The sequence below is a fragment of the Protopterus annectens genome, chromosome 1.part2 (assembly GCF_019279795.1).
Source record: "Protopterus annectens isolate FY-2018-M chromosome 1.part2, PAN1.0, whole genome shotgun sequence".
Classification (NCBI taxonomy): Eukaryota; Metazoa; Chordata; order Ceratodontiformes; family Protopteridae; genus Protopterus; species Protopterus annectens.
In genome coordinates this window covers 498,771,574-498,786,021 of record NC_056727.1, presented here as the reverse complement: position 1 = coordinate 498,786,021, position 14,448 = coordinate 498,771,574, and the positions used below count along the sequence as shown (strand labels likewise).

The window sequence follows — 14,448 nt, the reverse complement described above, 5'->3', positions numbered from 1 at the left end:
AGGACAGAGTATCCTTGAGAACCAATCCTACTTTCATGCCTAAGGTGATTTCAAAAGTGGCTTTGAATCAAACAATTCACCTTCCTACCTTCTTTCCTAATCCTCAGAATAAAGGGGAAAGGATTTTGCATTCCTTGGACGTGCACAGACAGTTACGATTTTATTTGGGCAAGACTAAAGAGTTCAGAAAATCTAATCAATTGTTTGTTTCTTTTGCCTCCAGTTCTCTTGGAAAGGCTATTTCCAAACAAACTATTTCCAAATGGATTTCTTATGGAATAAGGTTTTGTTACACTCATCATGGGAAACAATTTCCAGGTACTGTGAGAAGTCATTCTACTAGAGCAGCTGCTACTTCTACAGCTTTTCTCAGGGGAGTTCCTACCAAGGATATCTTGGAAGCTGCCACTTGGAGTTCTGTGCATACTTTTTCCAAGCACTACAATCTCCCTTTGTACTCTAAGTCCAGGGCAGGCTTTGCCTCTGCTGTTTTGCAGGGTCTTCTTGCTGCCCCTTCTTCTGTCTAATCCTCCTCCCTTTTTTCACTGCTTTGGGATTCCACCCTACAGTTATGACTGCAACAGTGAAACACGATGAACATAGTACAGTTGTGTACACCTACCATAAATGTAGATGTTCGAGTGTCTTCACTGTTGCAGTCGGTGTTTCCCTCCCTCCTATCCCCTTTTCTCTCTTTTGTGGTGTATTTGTGTTTCCTAGTGGAATTCATTTATGATCTATTGGGGACTTCTGACATCTAGGGCAAGAAAGGCTGGAGAAGATGGCGTCGGCTGAGGGCTATGTACCAGAGCGTACTGACGTCAGGGTACTGGATTGTACAGCCGACGCCGGACCCAGACTTTGGGATTCTGGCCGACCTCGGGCTGCCTGCCGGCAGGAGCACCCTACAGTTATGACTGCAACAGTGAAGACACTCGAACATTTACATTTATGGTAGGTGTACACAACTGTACTTTTTGCCTGCATTATTGGATGCTTTCCATTCAGCATCCTCATCTCAAGATTCACAGCCCCCAGCCCCTAAGAAGCCAGACCACTTTTACAAAGTGCCAGAGGTCAGCAAGTTTATTTTCAGATGTCCATCAGCTGATCCTGGTGTGGTGTCTGTGACTTTGGATAAACTTTCCAGATTCCTGCCATCTACTACACTTCTCCCTTCTGATAAGAAAAGCGGGACTTTGGAAAGGCTAGGAAAGGTTTACATTTCTGCCACCTTAGCTTTCCATGCTATAAATTACCAGACCAATATGACCAGATATGCTTTTTATCTTTTATCATGGGCCAGACAAGTCATTTCTGATCTTCCTGTTCCAGAAGGGAAGAGTAATAATGCCTTGTCCTTATTAGCAGCTTCTTTTCAAGTTGCAAGGCATTCAATTAAGTGTAGTTATGATGCAGCAGAAGCATCTTCTAGGGTAGCTGCATCAGGCTGTGTTTTGAGAAGCTATTCATGGTTAAGACTTCAACTACTGCCAGATATTAAAGCTAAGTTACTTGATGATCCTCTGGGTAACTTAGCTTTGTTTGGGTCTTCTGCAGATGACTTATTTAAGTCTTTTCAGGAGAAGGGTAAGGAACTCAGGATTTGAAACACATTTTTGTCTAACCTGTACCTTAGTTTCACAGAAATTATCCTGCCAAGACTGCCTTTGTGCATAAACAGGTTTGCACTCCACCGTCTAAATCTAAAAAGGGGGGAAGGAGGCCTCCTCTACTTAAGACTTCTCAGTCTGTTCTTTTTCCTGTCAAGCCAGGTAGTCTGTGACTACCATTCTCACTACAGCCTTATTCCTCTTACCCTTCATCTTTCTCTGTCTCTTCCTGTTTGGGAAACATCACTCAGGACACATGGGTTCTTTCCATTATTCAAAAGGTTACTTCATGGTCTGGAAATCTCTTCCTTCCTTCATGGGCATTCCTCAGCCACCCGGGAACAACTGCATTTATTCCCAGAGGTTCTTCAGGAGTTGTTGAATCAAGGAACAATTCAGGAGGTTCTGCTCACTCACAGAGGAAGAGGGTTTTATTCTAGGATGTTTCTAGTGCAGAGAAAGGATGGTCCCTAGAGACCTCTCTCACCTCAACACCTTCTTGAAGGTTCCTTCTTTCCGCATGCTGTCCCTTCAGACCTTATTTCCTCGTATTCTCTTCAGGCTTTTATGGCATCACTGGATATCAAGGATGCTTACCTTCACATTCCCATTCATCCCCTTTACAGGAAATGTTTATATTTGTCTGTTCTTCCTTGCATTTTCATTTCTCTGCTTTGCCCTTTGGCCTTTCTACTGCCCCAAGGTTATTCACCAAATGCCTAGCACCTGTAATTGCTTTTTGCAGGCTTCAAGGCATCCAAGGTTTCTCTTACTTAGACTACTTTCTGCTTCAGATGTCTTCTCCAGAGATCTTGTTGCAGAACTTACACTTCACTATCTTCCTTCTGCAAAGTCTGGGGCTCACCATAAACTTCACATTGTCACTCCTCACCCCTTCTCAGGGTCAGGTTTTCCTGGGGTGCAGGATTCAGACAAACCTTATGCTGGCCTGTCTTCCCCCTCCAAAGGCTCAGTCACTTATTTCTTTCTCCCAAAGTCTTCTCCCTCCACACTGTGTCACAGCCAGGGAGTTCCTCAGACTTCTGGGATTCATGGCATCCACCATTCAAATGTTACCATTAGCCAGACTTCACATGAGGAAGTTTTAGTGGTTCCTGAAAATAGTATGGATGCAGCATGCACATCCCCTAGAGGCTATGGGGGTCCCCTTCTTCCTTGTCTGAAGGAGCTCCATTGGTGGAATCATCACCCAGGTCTCCCTATGCATCCTCCACTTCCCTTTTAAGAGCTGTTCACGGATGCTTCAGATGTAGGTTGGGGAGCAGCCTTCGGCTCCATAAAGGTACGGGAGGTTTGGTCACCTTTCCAAAGACAGGAGCACATCAGCATCAAAGAGATGAGAGTGCTTCTGCTGGCCCTTCAAGCTTTTCATCCTGTTTTCCTTCCAGGTCCTCTCAAACTTTATACTGACAGTACCACAGGCCACAGTTCTCTGGTATATAAAAAATGAGGGGAAGGATGAAATTGTACCTTCTTTGCAGGCAAGCTGTTATGGCATGGGAACTTGCAATTCAGTATCAGATGACTCTTTTGGCAGTGTACATCTCCTCCAGTCAAAATTATCTGGCAGACAGTCTGTGCAGGTCCTTGACTCAATCCTATGAATGGATCCTACAGAGTCATGTGTTTCTGGACATTGTCCATCATTGGGGTACTCCTCAGGTAGATCTATTTGCCTCCCCTCTGAACAGACTTCCTCTATTTTGTGCCAGAGTCCCAGGTTCTCTGGTTTGGAAGGTAGATGCCCTATATTTTTCTTGGAATGGGGTGTTTCTTTATGCATACCCTTCACCCTTCCTCTCATTCCAAAGGTCCTGTTCAGGATTCAGCAGGACTACTCAAAAATCTTGCTGGTGACTCCCTTTTGGCCAAGACAGCATTGATTCCCTCTTCTTCTGCATTTAGCCAAGGGCAGTCATCACAAGTTACTTCACAGGATAGACCTTCTCATACAAGACAAAGGATCTCTTATCCATCCCCATCTATCGACTTTGCAACTGACTCTGTGGGTGATAGGATTTTGATTCCTTTCAGACACCTTTTTTCTGAGGATGTGCTTAGGGTTCTGCAGGAGGCCAGAAAACCCAATACTAGAAAATCCTACCTATCTAAATGGAAGAGGTTTTCTGTCTGGTGCCCCTCACATAACTTAAATCAATTGACTGTGGTTGTTCCATTGGTTCTCCCTTATTTTTGTGAGTTGTGCAATGCTGGATTGACCTATTCCTCTATCAAGGCCCACTTGTCAGCTATTTCTGCTTGTCTGCCTTTATTTCCTCCTGTAGCTTCTAGTTTTCAGGTTAAACAGTTTCTCAAAGGCGTCCTACATATTAGACCTCCAAGGAAGCCGGTTCCTCCTCCTTGGGATCTTAATTTTTTTTCTAAAAATTGAATTTGGCTCATTCTGAGCCTGCAGCCACAGCTTATTTGCAGCATTGCTCTTAGAAAACTGTTTTGTTGTTTGCTTTGACTTCGGCTAGATGGGTGTCTGAGCTGCATGCTCTTATGGCTTCTCCTACTTTTCTAGTATTCTGCAAGGACAGGGTGTCCTTGCATACTAGCCCTTCATTTACGTCCAGGGTTGTGAATGAGTTGTCACTTAATCGAACCATTAATTTGCCCACCCTTTTCCCTTCTCCACAATCACCTAGTGAGAAGGTATTGCATACCTTGGATGTGCATAGACAACTCAGATTTTATTTGGATAAAACCAAGGCTGTCTGGAAATCTGATCAGCTTTTTGTTTCTTTTTATCCCATGTCTTTGGGATTGTTTGTTTCGAAGCAGACTGTTTCCTGTTGGCTTTCTAAGGCTATTTCTTTTTGTTATGTTTCTCAAGGTAAGAGTCTCACCTTTTCTTTTAAGGCTCATTCTGCTAAGGCTGTGGCTTTTTCTGGTGCTTTTTTCAAGGGTTTTTTACTAACCCCATTCTTGAAGCAGCTACCTGGACTTCTGTACGTATTTTCACCAAACGCTAAGAGTTGGATGGAATCTCCAGAGCTAGAGATGGTTTTGCTAGGGCCATTGTCTATGGCTTTCTAGAGAGCTCTACTGCCCCTTCCACCTGTCAGCCTTCCTCATGAGCTATGGTACTCTCCCTCATGTTATGAATACTACAACAGTAGAATTGAAGGACATAGTATCGTGTAAAATCTTGCCATAATGATAGATGTCTTTCTCTTCACTATCCTTCCCTCTTAACTCCCTGTTTTTTGCTTTTTCTTATGGATGTATGATTTACCTCTTTGTTTCCCTGGACTGGCATTCCTTCTGGGGTATTCAGTTCTGAGGCTAGTATGTGCAGACGTTGCTTTTATTGCTGACGTACAAGAAGAGCATATATGCGATGGCTCACGAACTCCTAAGTAGTGACAGGCTTTTGGTATACTGTCCGGATGTCGTGTCGCCCTTGGTAGGGAGTCCCCCATTTTATAAATACTGCAACAGTGAAGAGTAAGACATCTGTTGTTATGGTAAGGTTTTACACAACTATACTGTCTATCTTTTTCATCTGAGGTGTTCTACAGTCTGTATGCAGATTACTTGAAAATGGGTAAGCTGATTACATATGTTACAGGTAGGGCATATCTGAAAAAGAACTTGACTAAATTGACCATTTGGGCACAGGAGAATAATATACTGATAAATGTCAAAAACTAAACGTATAAGATTTGGGAGACATCAATTGAAAGGTGAATATTTAATATAGCTCACAGACTAGATTTATTTAAGGACCCGGTTATATGGATAGATCTAGCTTTGTGTTTTTCTAATCATTACAACCAGTTGGTTAATGATAGCTATAGAACAGTAGGTTGTATGGAAAGATTCATGAAGTCTAGGAAATAAGAATTGATGAAATAATTGTTAGTTGCATTAGACCCAAACATGAGTATGGAGTAACAATGTGGAAACCTTCTAAGAAACAATCATGTGTAACCTGGAAAGAGTACAGCGGAAATATACCAAGTGCAACCATGGGTGTGGAAATTTAAGTTATTGTGAAAGACTAAAATATCTGAACTTGTACAGTGTCTCATATATACATTTAAGAGGAGACCTTATTCAGGTATGTAGGACATTTAGAAACTACTTCTGGGAATATCTGTGTTATAAAAAGTAGTAGAGAATCATCAGACAACCTGTTTAGAAGATTATTATATAGAGTGAAAGGTATACTAAATGGTTCTCTGATAGAGTAGCTGATGCACAGAATATGCTGCCAAGTTACATTAAAGCAAGCACTAGTTTAGATATTTGTAAGAAGAACCAGGAAGCTTATTATGGGAATAACTATGTAAGGGATCTAAACCTGCTTCAGATCAGTAAAACAAGGTGGAGAGACAGAGTCATAACTTTGCATGTACCTCACGTCTGGAATAGACTCTCTCTGCAGATAAAGCAGTGTGATCTTCAAATCGAACCTGAATAATGAAGGGGTATTCATAAATTCACCCCAGGCTTAACTGGCCTAGCCCATCGTGAGAGGAGAAGCACAGTCGAGGATGGAAACTTGTAGGAAGTAATGGTTGCAAGACTCTGTTGCCTTGAACTTCTTATGATTCCTCTGTATCTATGGATATATTACTTCTTGCCTTAGCCATATCAAAAGTAAGCTTAATAATAAACTTTGAGGTCACTTCATCAGTTCAGATGAGTAAAATTTAAATTATCCGAAATGAATATGCCAAAAAATATTCTGAATTTTGTACACAGTAAATCAGACATTAAATCTGTTAAGTCAGCTAGTCCACAACATACCAGGATATGAGTTGTAGACCAACATTTTTAACATTTCTAACCCGGAAAATTTAAACTGTAAACCTGCAAGTTCTTATTAAGTAATACATTCACTTAGTCTAATAAAAAACAAACAGTAAGATCCGTTCCCTGGCACAAAGAGATAAAACTAGATGACCCAGATTCCAGTAGTGTCCTGCGAGCTGGAAGAACTAGTAATGGAGGCTGGGAGTGAGCAGCTAATGCCAGCTTATCATCATAGTGGGGGAGAGAGTCTGGCCTGCTGCAGTGCTTTCACTTATTGGAATGAAAGATGTGCACGGCATGTAGCAAGCGGGCTAGCTACACTGTTGGCCTTTTCAAACTATATCCATGCAGTAGCCTTCATTTGACATGTGCAGGAAGTTACATATTCTCTGGGGAAGACATAACAGACTTTTTCATCTATGAGTGGACATGTCATTTACTGGAGAGAATGGTTAGGATCAGAAAAAAAAAAGAAAGATACCTTATGGCTACATGGATGATTGACATGCCATGGCTGACTCTCACCCTACTGATGGGGAAAGTATGTATGGTCTTGTAGCAGGGACTAGATGGTTGGCAGATACTGTGGCAGAAAAATGGTTTTCACATACATTTTTCACATGAACTGTAGAACAGCTCACCCCATATCTTCCTTCTGCTGTCTCCTCCTCAGCTTGGACACATATGCATTTTCACAGATGTATGTGCCACAAAGCACCTGTTGTCATTAAATGTGAACTGTCTTCTTGCTTGTTGCTAACCTTCCATCCTTTTTCAAGAGTAACTAAACAAAGCTTGGATCTGCAACCCTTCTACTGAAGCAGGTGGCCTTCAACTGTTTAGCCAGTCTTCTGCAACCTGGGCCATCAGTTAAACCTTGGTTATAAGTGGCATGAGTTGATGCCTTGCATCCACATCATCTAGATGGTTTGACTAGTTGTATATATGGGTTCAATTTGTCCTCCTTGCCCAGTGTGACAGCAGTTTCTTTACTTGCTGTTCCTGACACGGGGTCTGTTTCTAAACACTGAAATATATTACGGATATCACTACACCAAAACAAGCACACACACATCATCAAGTATATAGACACTTGGTCACACACACACACACACACACACACACACACACACACACACACACACACACACACACACACACACACACACACACACACACACACAGTGTCACCACAGAAATGTGGGCACCCCACAAAACCTTTAAATTTAGCATCTTGGGATAGAGTGCATGTTACAGGGGAGTGACTAATATCCACAACCCCCACCATTCTCCGCTGGGCAGATCTTGCTGAAATTTGGCAAGCCACATTCTTGTATATGACTATACCTGTGATTGTAGCACTTTCTGTATACAAACTCACTGTGCTGCCTTTACTTTTTCTCTGTGATCCACTTATGAGCTTCAGGTGCTTCAGACTCGTACTCAGTGGTTGATACTTGCTCTCTGAAGGCATTACTTTTTTTTTTTTGTCTTCACACTTCTTGTACCATTTAGCTAATCAGTGCTCAGTTTGAAATACTGGCCTTGAATTATGCATTAGTGTTATTTAATGTGATTGAGAAATGTTTGCAAAAATTTCTTTATGGTGGCTTCTCCCAGTCTGCATGGAAAAACAAAACACTTAAATGCACTGTAAGACAGTATTAAACCTAAGTGTATACTCCAGTACTGTTGTCTAATGGGTAATTTTCTTTTGCAGGTAGTGATTTAATAAACGGCTTTTATGTAGTTTTTTAGTAGTCATACGTATTTTAAGTACGTGTGTGGCTGTTGCTTTTAAAATTATGACTCCCTAGTTTAAGTGAGATACCTGTGTGTAAAAGACAGTTTTTTGGTGAGCTCTGAAACTGTATATCCTGTTGTAGAATATATGAATATGACAGACAAATAAACAAGTACTGATTTGTTTTGTTTGATCTCATCAGAGTACCCCTGCGGAGGGACTTACGTCCATACTGAAGAAAAGGCAAGCAGATGAAGGAGAGCTTATCAGCCAGTTCCAGCAAAAGCAAAGAAAACGAAGAGTTAGGTTTGTAGAGCCTGAAGACACCTTTGATCAGGGTAAGAGCTGGAGCAGATTGTAGAATGAACAGACTCAAATACTTACTGTAGGATGTGGGATTTCAACTATAGTGATGCATGCATTTCTGTGTTAGAAAAAAAAACGTGTTAAGAGTATGGTTATTCCTGTCCATGTATTTATTACAGTTTGATCTGCTCTGTGTGTCCTACAAATGTATAAAGAACTGTCGTGCTGATAGTGATTCCCCTGTTTATTTCATTGCATTTGTTCCTCTGTAAGTAGAAGTTTAGATTCACCACACATTAGACTTTATAGGATTTGTCCCATTTAAACTTAAAAACAAGTTCATCACATGCAGTTTCATTCAAAAAATAAGTCACCAAAACTACTTTTAAATTTTTTTGGTGGGGGGCAGAGTCCCCTTCACCCCCTCAGTGCAGTGAGGGCTATGCCCATGCATCTATTTTTCCTATTATAATCATCTCCTGTATTACTGCAGACTGGGAGTAAGGAGAATCCCACTTTTAGTCACACATTTGGAGGAATCAGAATTTTCACTGTACTGGCCAAAAATATTAGTTTGTAGGCATGCCTTCGTTGAAGGTTGAACGTCGGGCTGGCACCTCGGCATTCGTAAAAATCTACTGCCAATCATTAGCGGACCGGAATTCCACTGTGGCGACCCCTAACCGGGAAAACCTGAAAGACAACAACATAGGTAGGTATTGAGCAATTGTTTGGCTTCAAATTTTGATGGCTTCTCTGTTACAGTCCACTGTCCTGGCATACCTTTAATAGGAGGCCATACTGTGTGTTTCACTGTTAAGCTTCAACTGTACTTTTCGTTTCTTTTTTATCCTTTGATGAAGTTTAAATTTCTCTAGATGTTCAGTGAAGATTTTTTCTGGAACATCGCCGGTTAGACCATCCTTCTCTTTACTTTGCTTTAATCATTTTTGGTGTTGTAAGAATAGAATTAACTTGTAATCAGCATGAGAGTTCTGCTTTCTTTTAAGACTTTACCCTCTTGCCATAGAAGGCTTTACCAACCTAGACTGTAGAAAAGATCCAGTCTAAAGTATATACTGCTGATCTTATGATCTTACTCATGTATAAGGATGTAGATGTACATTGTTTGTGAAAAAATTTTCTTTAATTGGAATTGTGTTCTTCTTTTCCTTTATAGAATTTATTGTTTGGAAGGAGACAGAATACACAATACTAACAGAGTAGCATATGCTAGTTTTTACAAATTCTGACATTACTGTAGTAGAGGAGAGCATTTCCTTTGCCTAAGAAATGAACAGCATAACCTAGGTTAATACCACAGGAGATAGTTGCCAGTTTTAGAAGCATTGTCTTTGTAGCCCAACAGGTTCTTAGGGTGGACAAAGAAATTCTGAGCTTTTACTGAGGTATTATACAGAAATTATTTTTTAATTTCAGTGTGGAGCAGACATATAGATATGGAAGGGTGAAGGGAGATACTGCCCTAGGTGCAAGCTATTTATTTTATTTATTTACTTACCAGGAAAGTCAGACTGGGCCAGAAGCCCATTTTCGGTAGAGGCCCAGGGAGAAAAGCTCCACAGAAATATAAGCAAAATACAGTAATTAGATAGTACAGTAGTATACACACAGTAAGATGCAGAATACACATCATCTGGTTAGTCTATACAATGCAGTATTCAGTACAGTTTTCTAGTAGATACAGGTTCAAAAAGAAAAACACACAAGCATTTCAGTGAAGATTGCTGTGAGAAAAATAAAATGTATACTGTGTGCAAATTAAATAATAGTTATGAACAAATGAGATTTCCTGTGTATGTGTATGTATATATATATATATATATATATATATATATATATATATATATATATATATATATATATTTATTTATTTTTAGTAGTAATAAACACTGAGGGGAGAGAGAAAATGAGGTAAGGAGTGGACAGTGTGTTGAGAGAGTTATAGATATCTTGTCAGTTAGGTTTGGCACAGGAGCAATGCCAGTTCTTGGATAGATGTTCAAATAGTAGTTGTTTGAAATTGGTAGATTCAGGTGTGTTTTGGAGGATGTGAGGTAGAGAGTTCCATAATTTGGCTATTTGCTTTGAGAATAGGGCTTTACTGTGAGTGTTGTTAGGTTTGTTTAATGTGAGAAAGTTTCTGTCTGCAGATCTTAAACTTCATGGGCATGAGAAGAGAACAACAAGTTCCTTGAAGCATGGGCAGCTGTCAGGATGGAAGGTGATATTGTGTGTGAATTTAAGTTGGTAGAGATGGAGAAGGTTAGGTAGCTTGAGCCAAATTAATTTATGTGGAGCAATACAATGGTGGGTTTGGTGGGGAAGGTTGGCTGCGAAGGTGGCTATTTTATTATAGCAAGTTTCCAGTTTGGTTAAGTCTGATTTTTTTAAGTTGGTAAAGAGGGGGAAAGCATATAGGAGCGTAGAGAGGAGGAAGGTCCTGGATATGGTTAGTCTGGTATTGTCATTGAGGAATGGCTTGTTTCTGTACAGTGAGCCAAGTTTGATGTGAGCTTTCTTAATTGTGGTAGCTATGTGTTGGTCAAATCTGAGTTTGTTGTCGATTGTCACGCCAAGGAGTTTTGTATGCTGAACTGGTTGGATGACTGTGTTTGCTGAGAGAATGGTGAAAGGAGGTGTGGTCAGTGATTGTTTGCTACTGGTAAGTAGCATTAACTGTGTCTTTTTGGGGTTGAGGATTAGTTGTGATTTACTTAGATATGTTTCTGTATCATTAAAAGCTTGTTGTGCTACTATTTGGAGGTCTGGTAAGGTATCTGCTGAGCAGATTAAAGTTGAATCATCCGCATACTGAACTACTTTAACATGTATTGTGGTTGAGGCTAGATCATTAGAGAAGATGGTGAAAAGAAGGGGTCCTAGTATGTTCAGATTTCCATCGTACTGCTTGTCTGTCAGAAATAACTTAGGAACCAGGAGAGGGAAGTCTTTGATAGGTTTAGTGAGGCAAGAGTACTAAGGAGTTTCTGATTGGAGACAGTGTTGAATGCTTTTGACATGTCTAGGAAGATTGGATGCTACTTGCTGGTTTGAATTTCTCATTTGGTTGATAATGTTAGAGAAATTAATTAGGGCTGTGGTGGTGCTGTGTTTCGGTCTAAAACCATGTTGGGAGGGAGAGATAAGGTTGTGAGATAACAGGTATTGTAGTAATTGAGAATGAATACATTTTTCCAGAAATTTTCCATAATTTTGGGACATATTGTTCTGCTATAGTCCCATTTACCAGAATGGAGATAGGCAGAGCTCCGGCATCAGCTGAAAGTTTGAGGTATTCACTGGGGAGGTGATCAGCTGCTAAGGAAGAAGGTTTTAGTTTTTTCAGCATTGTTCTTTTAGTGTTAGTTGGGACAGTTTTGAGGTCAAAAGAGTTGTTAGTTTCCACATTAGGTGAAAGAGACGGTGGGGTGGAATCGTTCCCCTGTAACTAAGGAGAGGATGGTGTTTGTAAAGTAGGTGTTGATTTGTGAGGCAATACGCTTTGGTTATTGGTTGTTGGTTCTGAGGTTGTAGCTTTACCTGGGTGAAGGAACGAGTTAATTGCTTTCCATAACTTTTTGGGATTGTTTTCATATTTGTTTTGCATTGATGTATAATATGCTTTTTTGTCTAGATTGAGCTGTTTTTTTTTTTTGTCTGATTGCTAAGCTACTGGGATGTAAGCAGAGTTTTATTGTCTTTTGTTTTCTGGTATTCAAACCAGGTTTTTTTCCCTTAGTTTTTGAAGTCTAATTGTTTCTTTTGAAATCCAGGGCGATCTCTTATTTTTAACACAACATGTACGAGTTGGTGCTAAGCTAGTTAGAATAGCTAGAAATATGTCATTGAAGTTTGTTACGGCCTGGTCAAGTTGGAGATGATTTAGTGTTGTCCATTTGCATTTATTGAACATGTCTAAGAATGCTTTGTTGGAGAAGTTTTTGGTATTTCATACGACTTTGTAAACTATAGATCTGGGTGGGTGGAGCTGATGATGGATTAATTAGGTAGGTCTATAGTCACTTAAATTATTTGGAAGGCATCCGGAGAGATAGTTGTGGGTGGTACTGTTAATAAGTGACTGGTCTAAGATAGATTCCCTTTTGCTATGTTTATCTTTTTGAGTGGGAAACTAGATTGTTTGGGAGAAACCATGTAGATTTATGAAAGTGGAGGGGTTATTACCAGTGCACGTGTTCCAGTCTAAGTTGAAGTTGCCTGTGATAATGGTTTCATGGGTGTAGGTTAAGGCTGTCCAGGCGATGAGTTCCTCAGTGGCAGTGGGAGTATTGTTGGGAAGTATGTAAGTGGCTGTTAAGGTAATATTTTTCTTTGGGTTAATTCTGCGCCGTGTTACTAGGACTTTAAAGTTGTTATCATAAGGGTATTTGATGGGTAGGTAGTCTATGCTTAGGTTATTTTTGTAGAAGATTGTGACCCCACCACCCTTTTTCCTGATCCTGTCTAACCTATTTATGCTATAACCTTGTGGGAGTATGTCTTTGTCTCTTATATGGGGTTTTAGCCAAGTTTCTGTTGCTGTAAGAATGTCTGGTGAGTATTGTGCAATGACTGCATGAAAGTCTGTGATTTTGTTAACTAGGCTTCTAAGGTTCATGTTAAGAATGAGAAGGTCTGTAGTTTTAATGTGAGGAAGGGGTGGAATGGTAGCCATGTTGTTATGTCGTACAGTATGTGGCCCGGGATTGGGGTGTATATCACCACAACACAGAATCTATGATAATATACATGCATGTTTGTGTGATCATTTGGAGAGTATGTGATGGTGTTTGCTGATGTGGTTAGTGATATTACTGACAACTATGTGTTTGAAGTGGAAGTGTGCAATAAGTGTGTGATTGTAGAGTTGGGAGGAGTTGACAAGGTAGGAGAGTGAAGAGTGGATGGTATTAGTATAATGTAGTGTCGGGCTATGGGCATGTATCTGTAGGTGAGTGTAGGATGTTAGATAGTATGCTGATAGCAGTAGGGTATAGAGTGTGGGCAGGAGAAAGAGCATGGTGTGTATTCTTTTTAAATGTTAGGTTATCTGGATGGTATGATGAAGATATAGGGACAGAGGGGTATTTGTGTAGTGTGGTGGGAGTAGAGTGATTAAGGGCAGTTGCAATTAAGTTGTGTGAGGAGAAGGAGGAGTGTTACAAATAGTCTTTGGGTTAATTGAGGTGTGATTGGTGGATGGAGGGTGATTCTTGATTGGGGGAAGTTAGGCGAGTGGTCAGTGTTGGCATAAGTCTAGGTGATACAGGGATGTGTGGGAATGGGGGTAGGGTAGGGGAGCAGAGTGAGCCTGAACAGGCCAGCCGCCCTCCCAGAAGAGTGCAAAGAAAAACAATAAGTATGAGAAGTGGAAGCCTTGGAGCTATAGGGTAAGTGAAAGCAAGGGAGAGGTCGAGGTAGAAGTGTAAGCAGATAGTTGCAGAAACACTACTTTTATGGCCTTGGTGTATAAGTAAAACAAAGGAAGGCAAATCTGTCTGGGGACAAAATACACCAAGTGAATGGTACTAGCCTTACTTTGCAAGAATTCAATGGGGAGGCATATTTATTTCAGACAAGATACAGCAAGTATATTGTTAGTTGTGCCACCTAGTGGCGAGGTACAAAAGTTATAGTTGCCTGGGGTAGGGGGAGTCCTTGCAGGTGTGCACGCTGGCCAGACAATGTTTAAAAAATAACTAGTAAAAGTAATAAATTTGCTATAAAAAGAAATGTAAATAACCAGTCACAATGTTTAAAATATAACTATTAAGGACCAAACTATTAAGGACCTAATAACAAGAACTGTAAACATCCAGTCACCTATTCAGACTTGTTTGGTAGGTATCCTTATTAAAAAGTGTTATCCTTGGCTTGCAATAGCTGTAGGGAGAAACAAGACCGTAGCAGAGGTTTTATTTGACAATGTTGCTGTTGTTTGGGGGATGATACAGGCAGACCAAGTGGGCTGTG

General features: G+C 40.5%; 1 protein-coding gene across 2 annotated transcripts in view; it reads left to right on the top strand.

Annotated features, from left to right (window-relative positions):
* LOC122789777 (consortin-like) overlaps nt 1-14,448 on the top strand; it is a 1,146,861-nt gene that overhangs the window by 1,025,299 nt on the left and 107,114 nt on the right. For both annotated transcript variants that reach the window (XM_044057227.1, XM_044057220.1), the window contains one exon: nt 8,348-8,483. In XM_044057227.1, the coding sequence (XP_043913162.1) occupies nt 8,348-8,483 (136 nt within the window). The remainder of the gene's footprint in view (nt 1-8,347; nt 8,484-14,448) is intronic.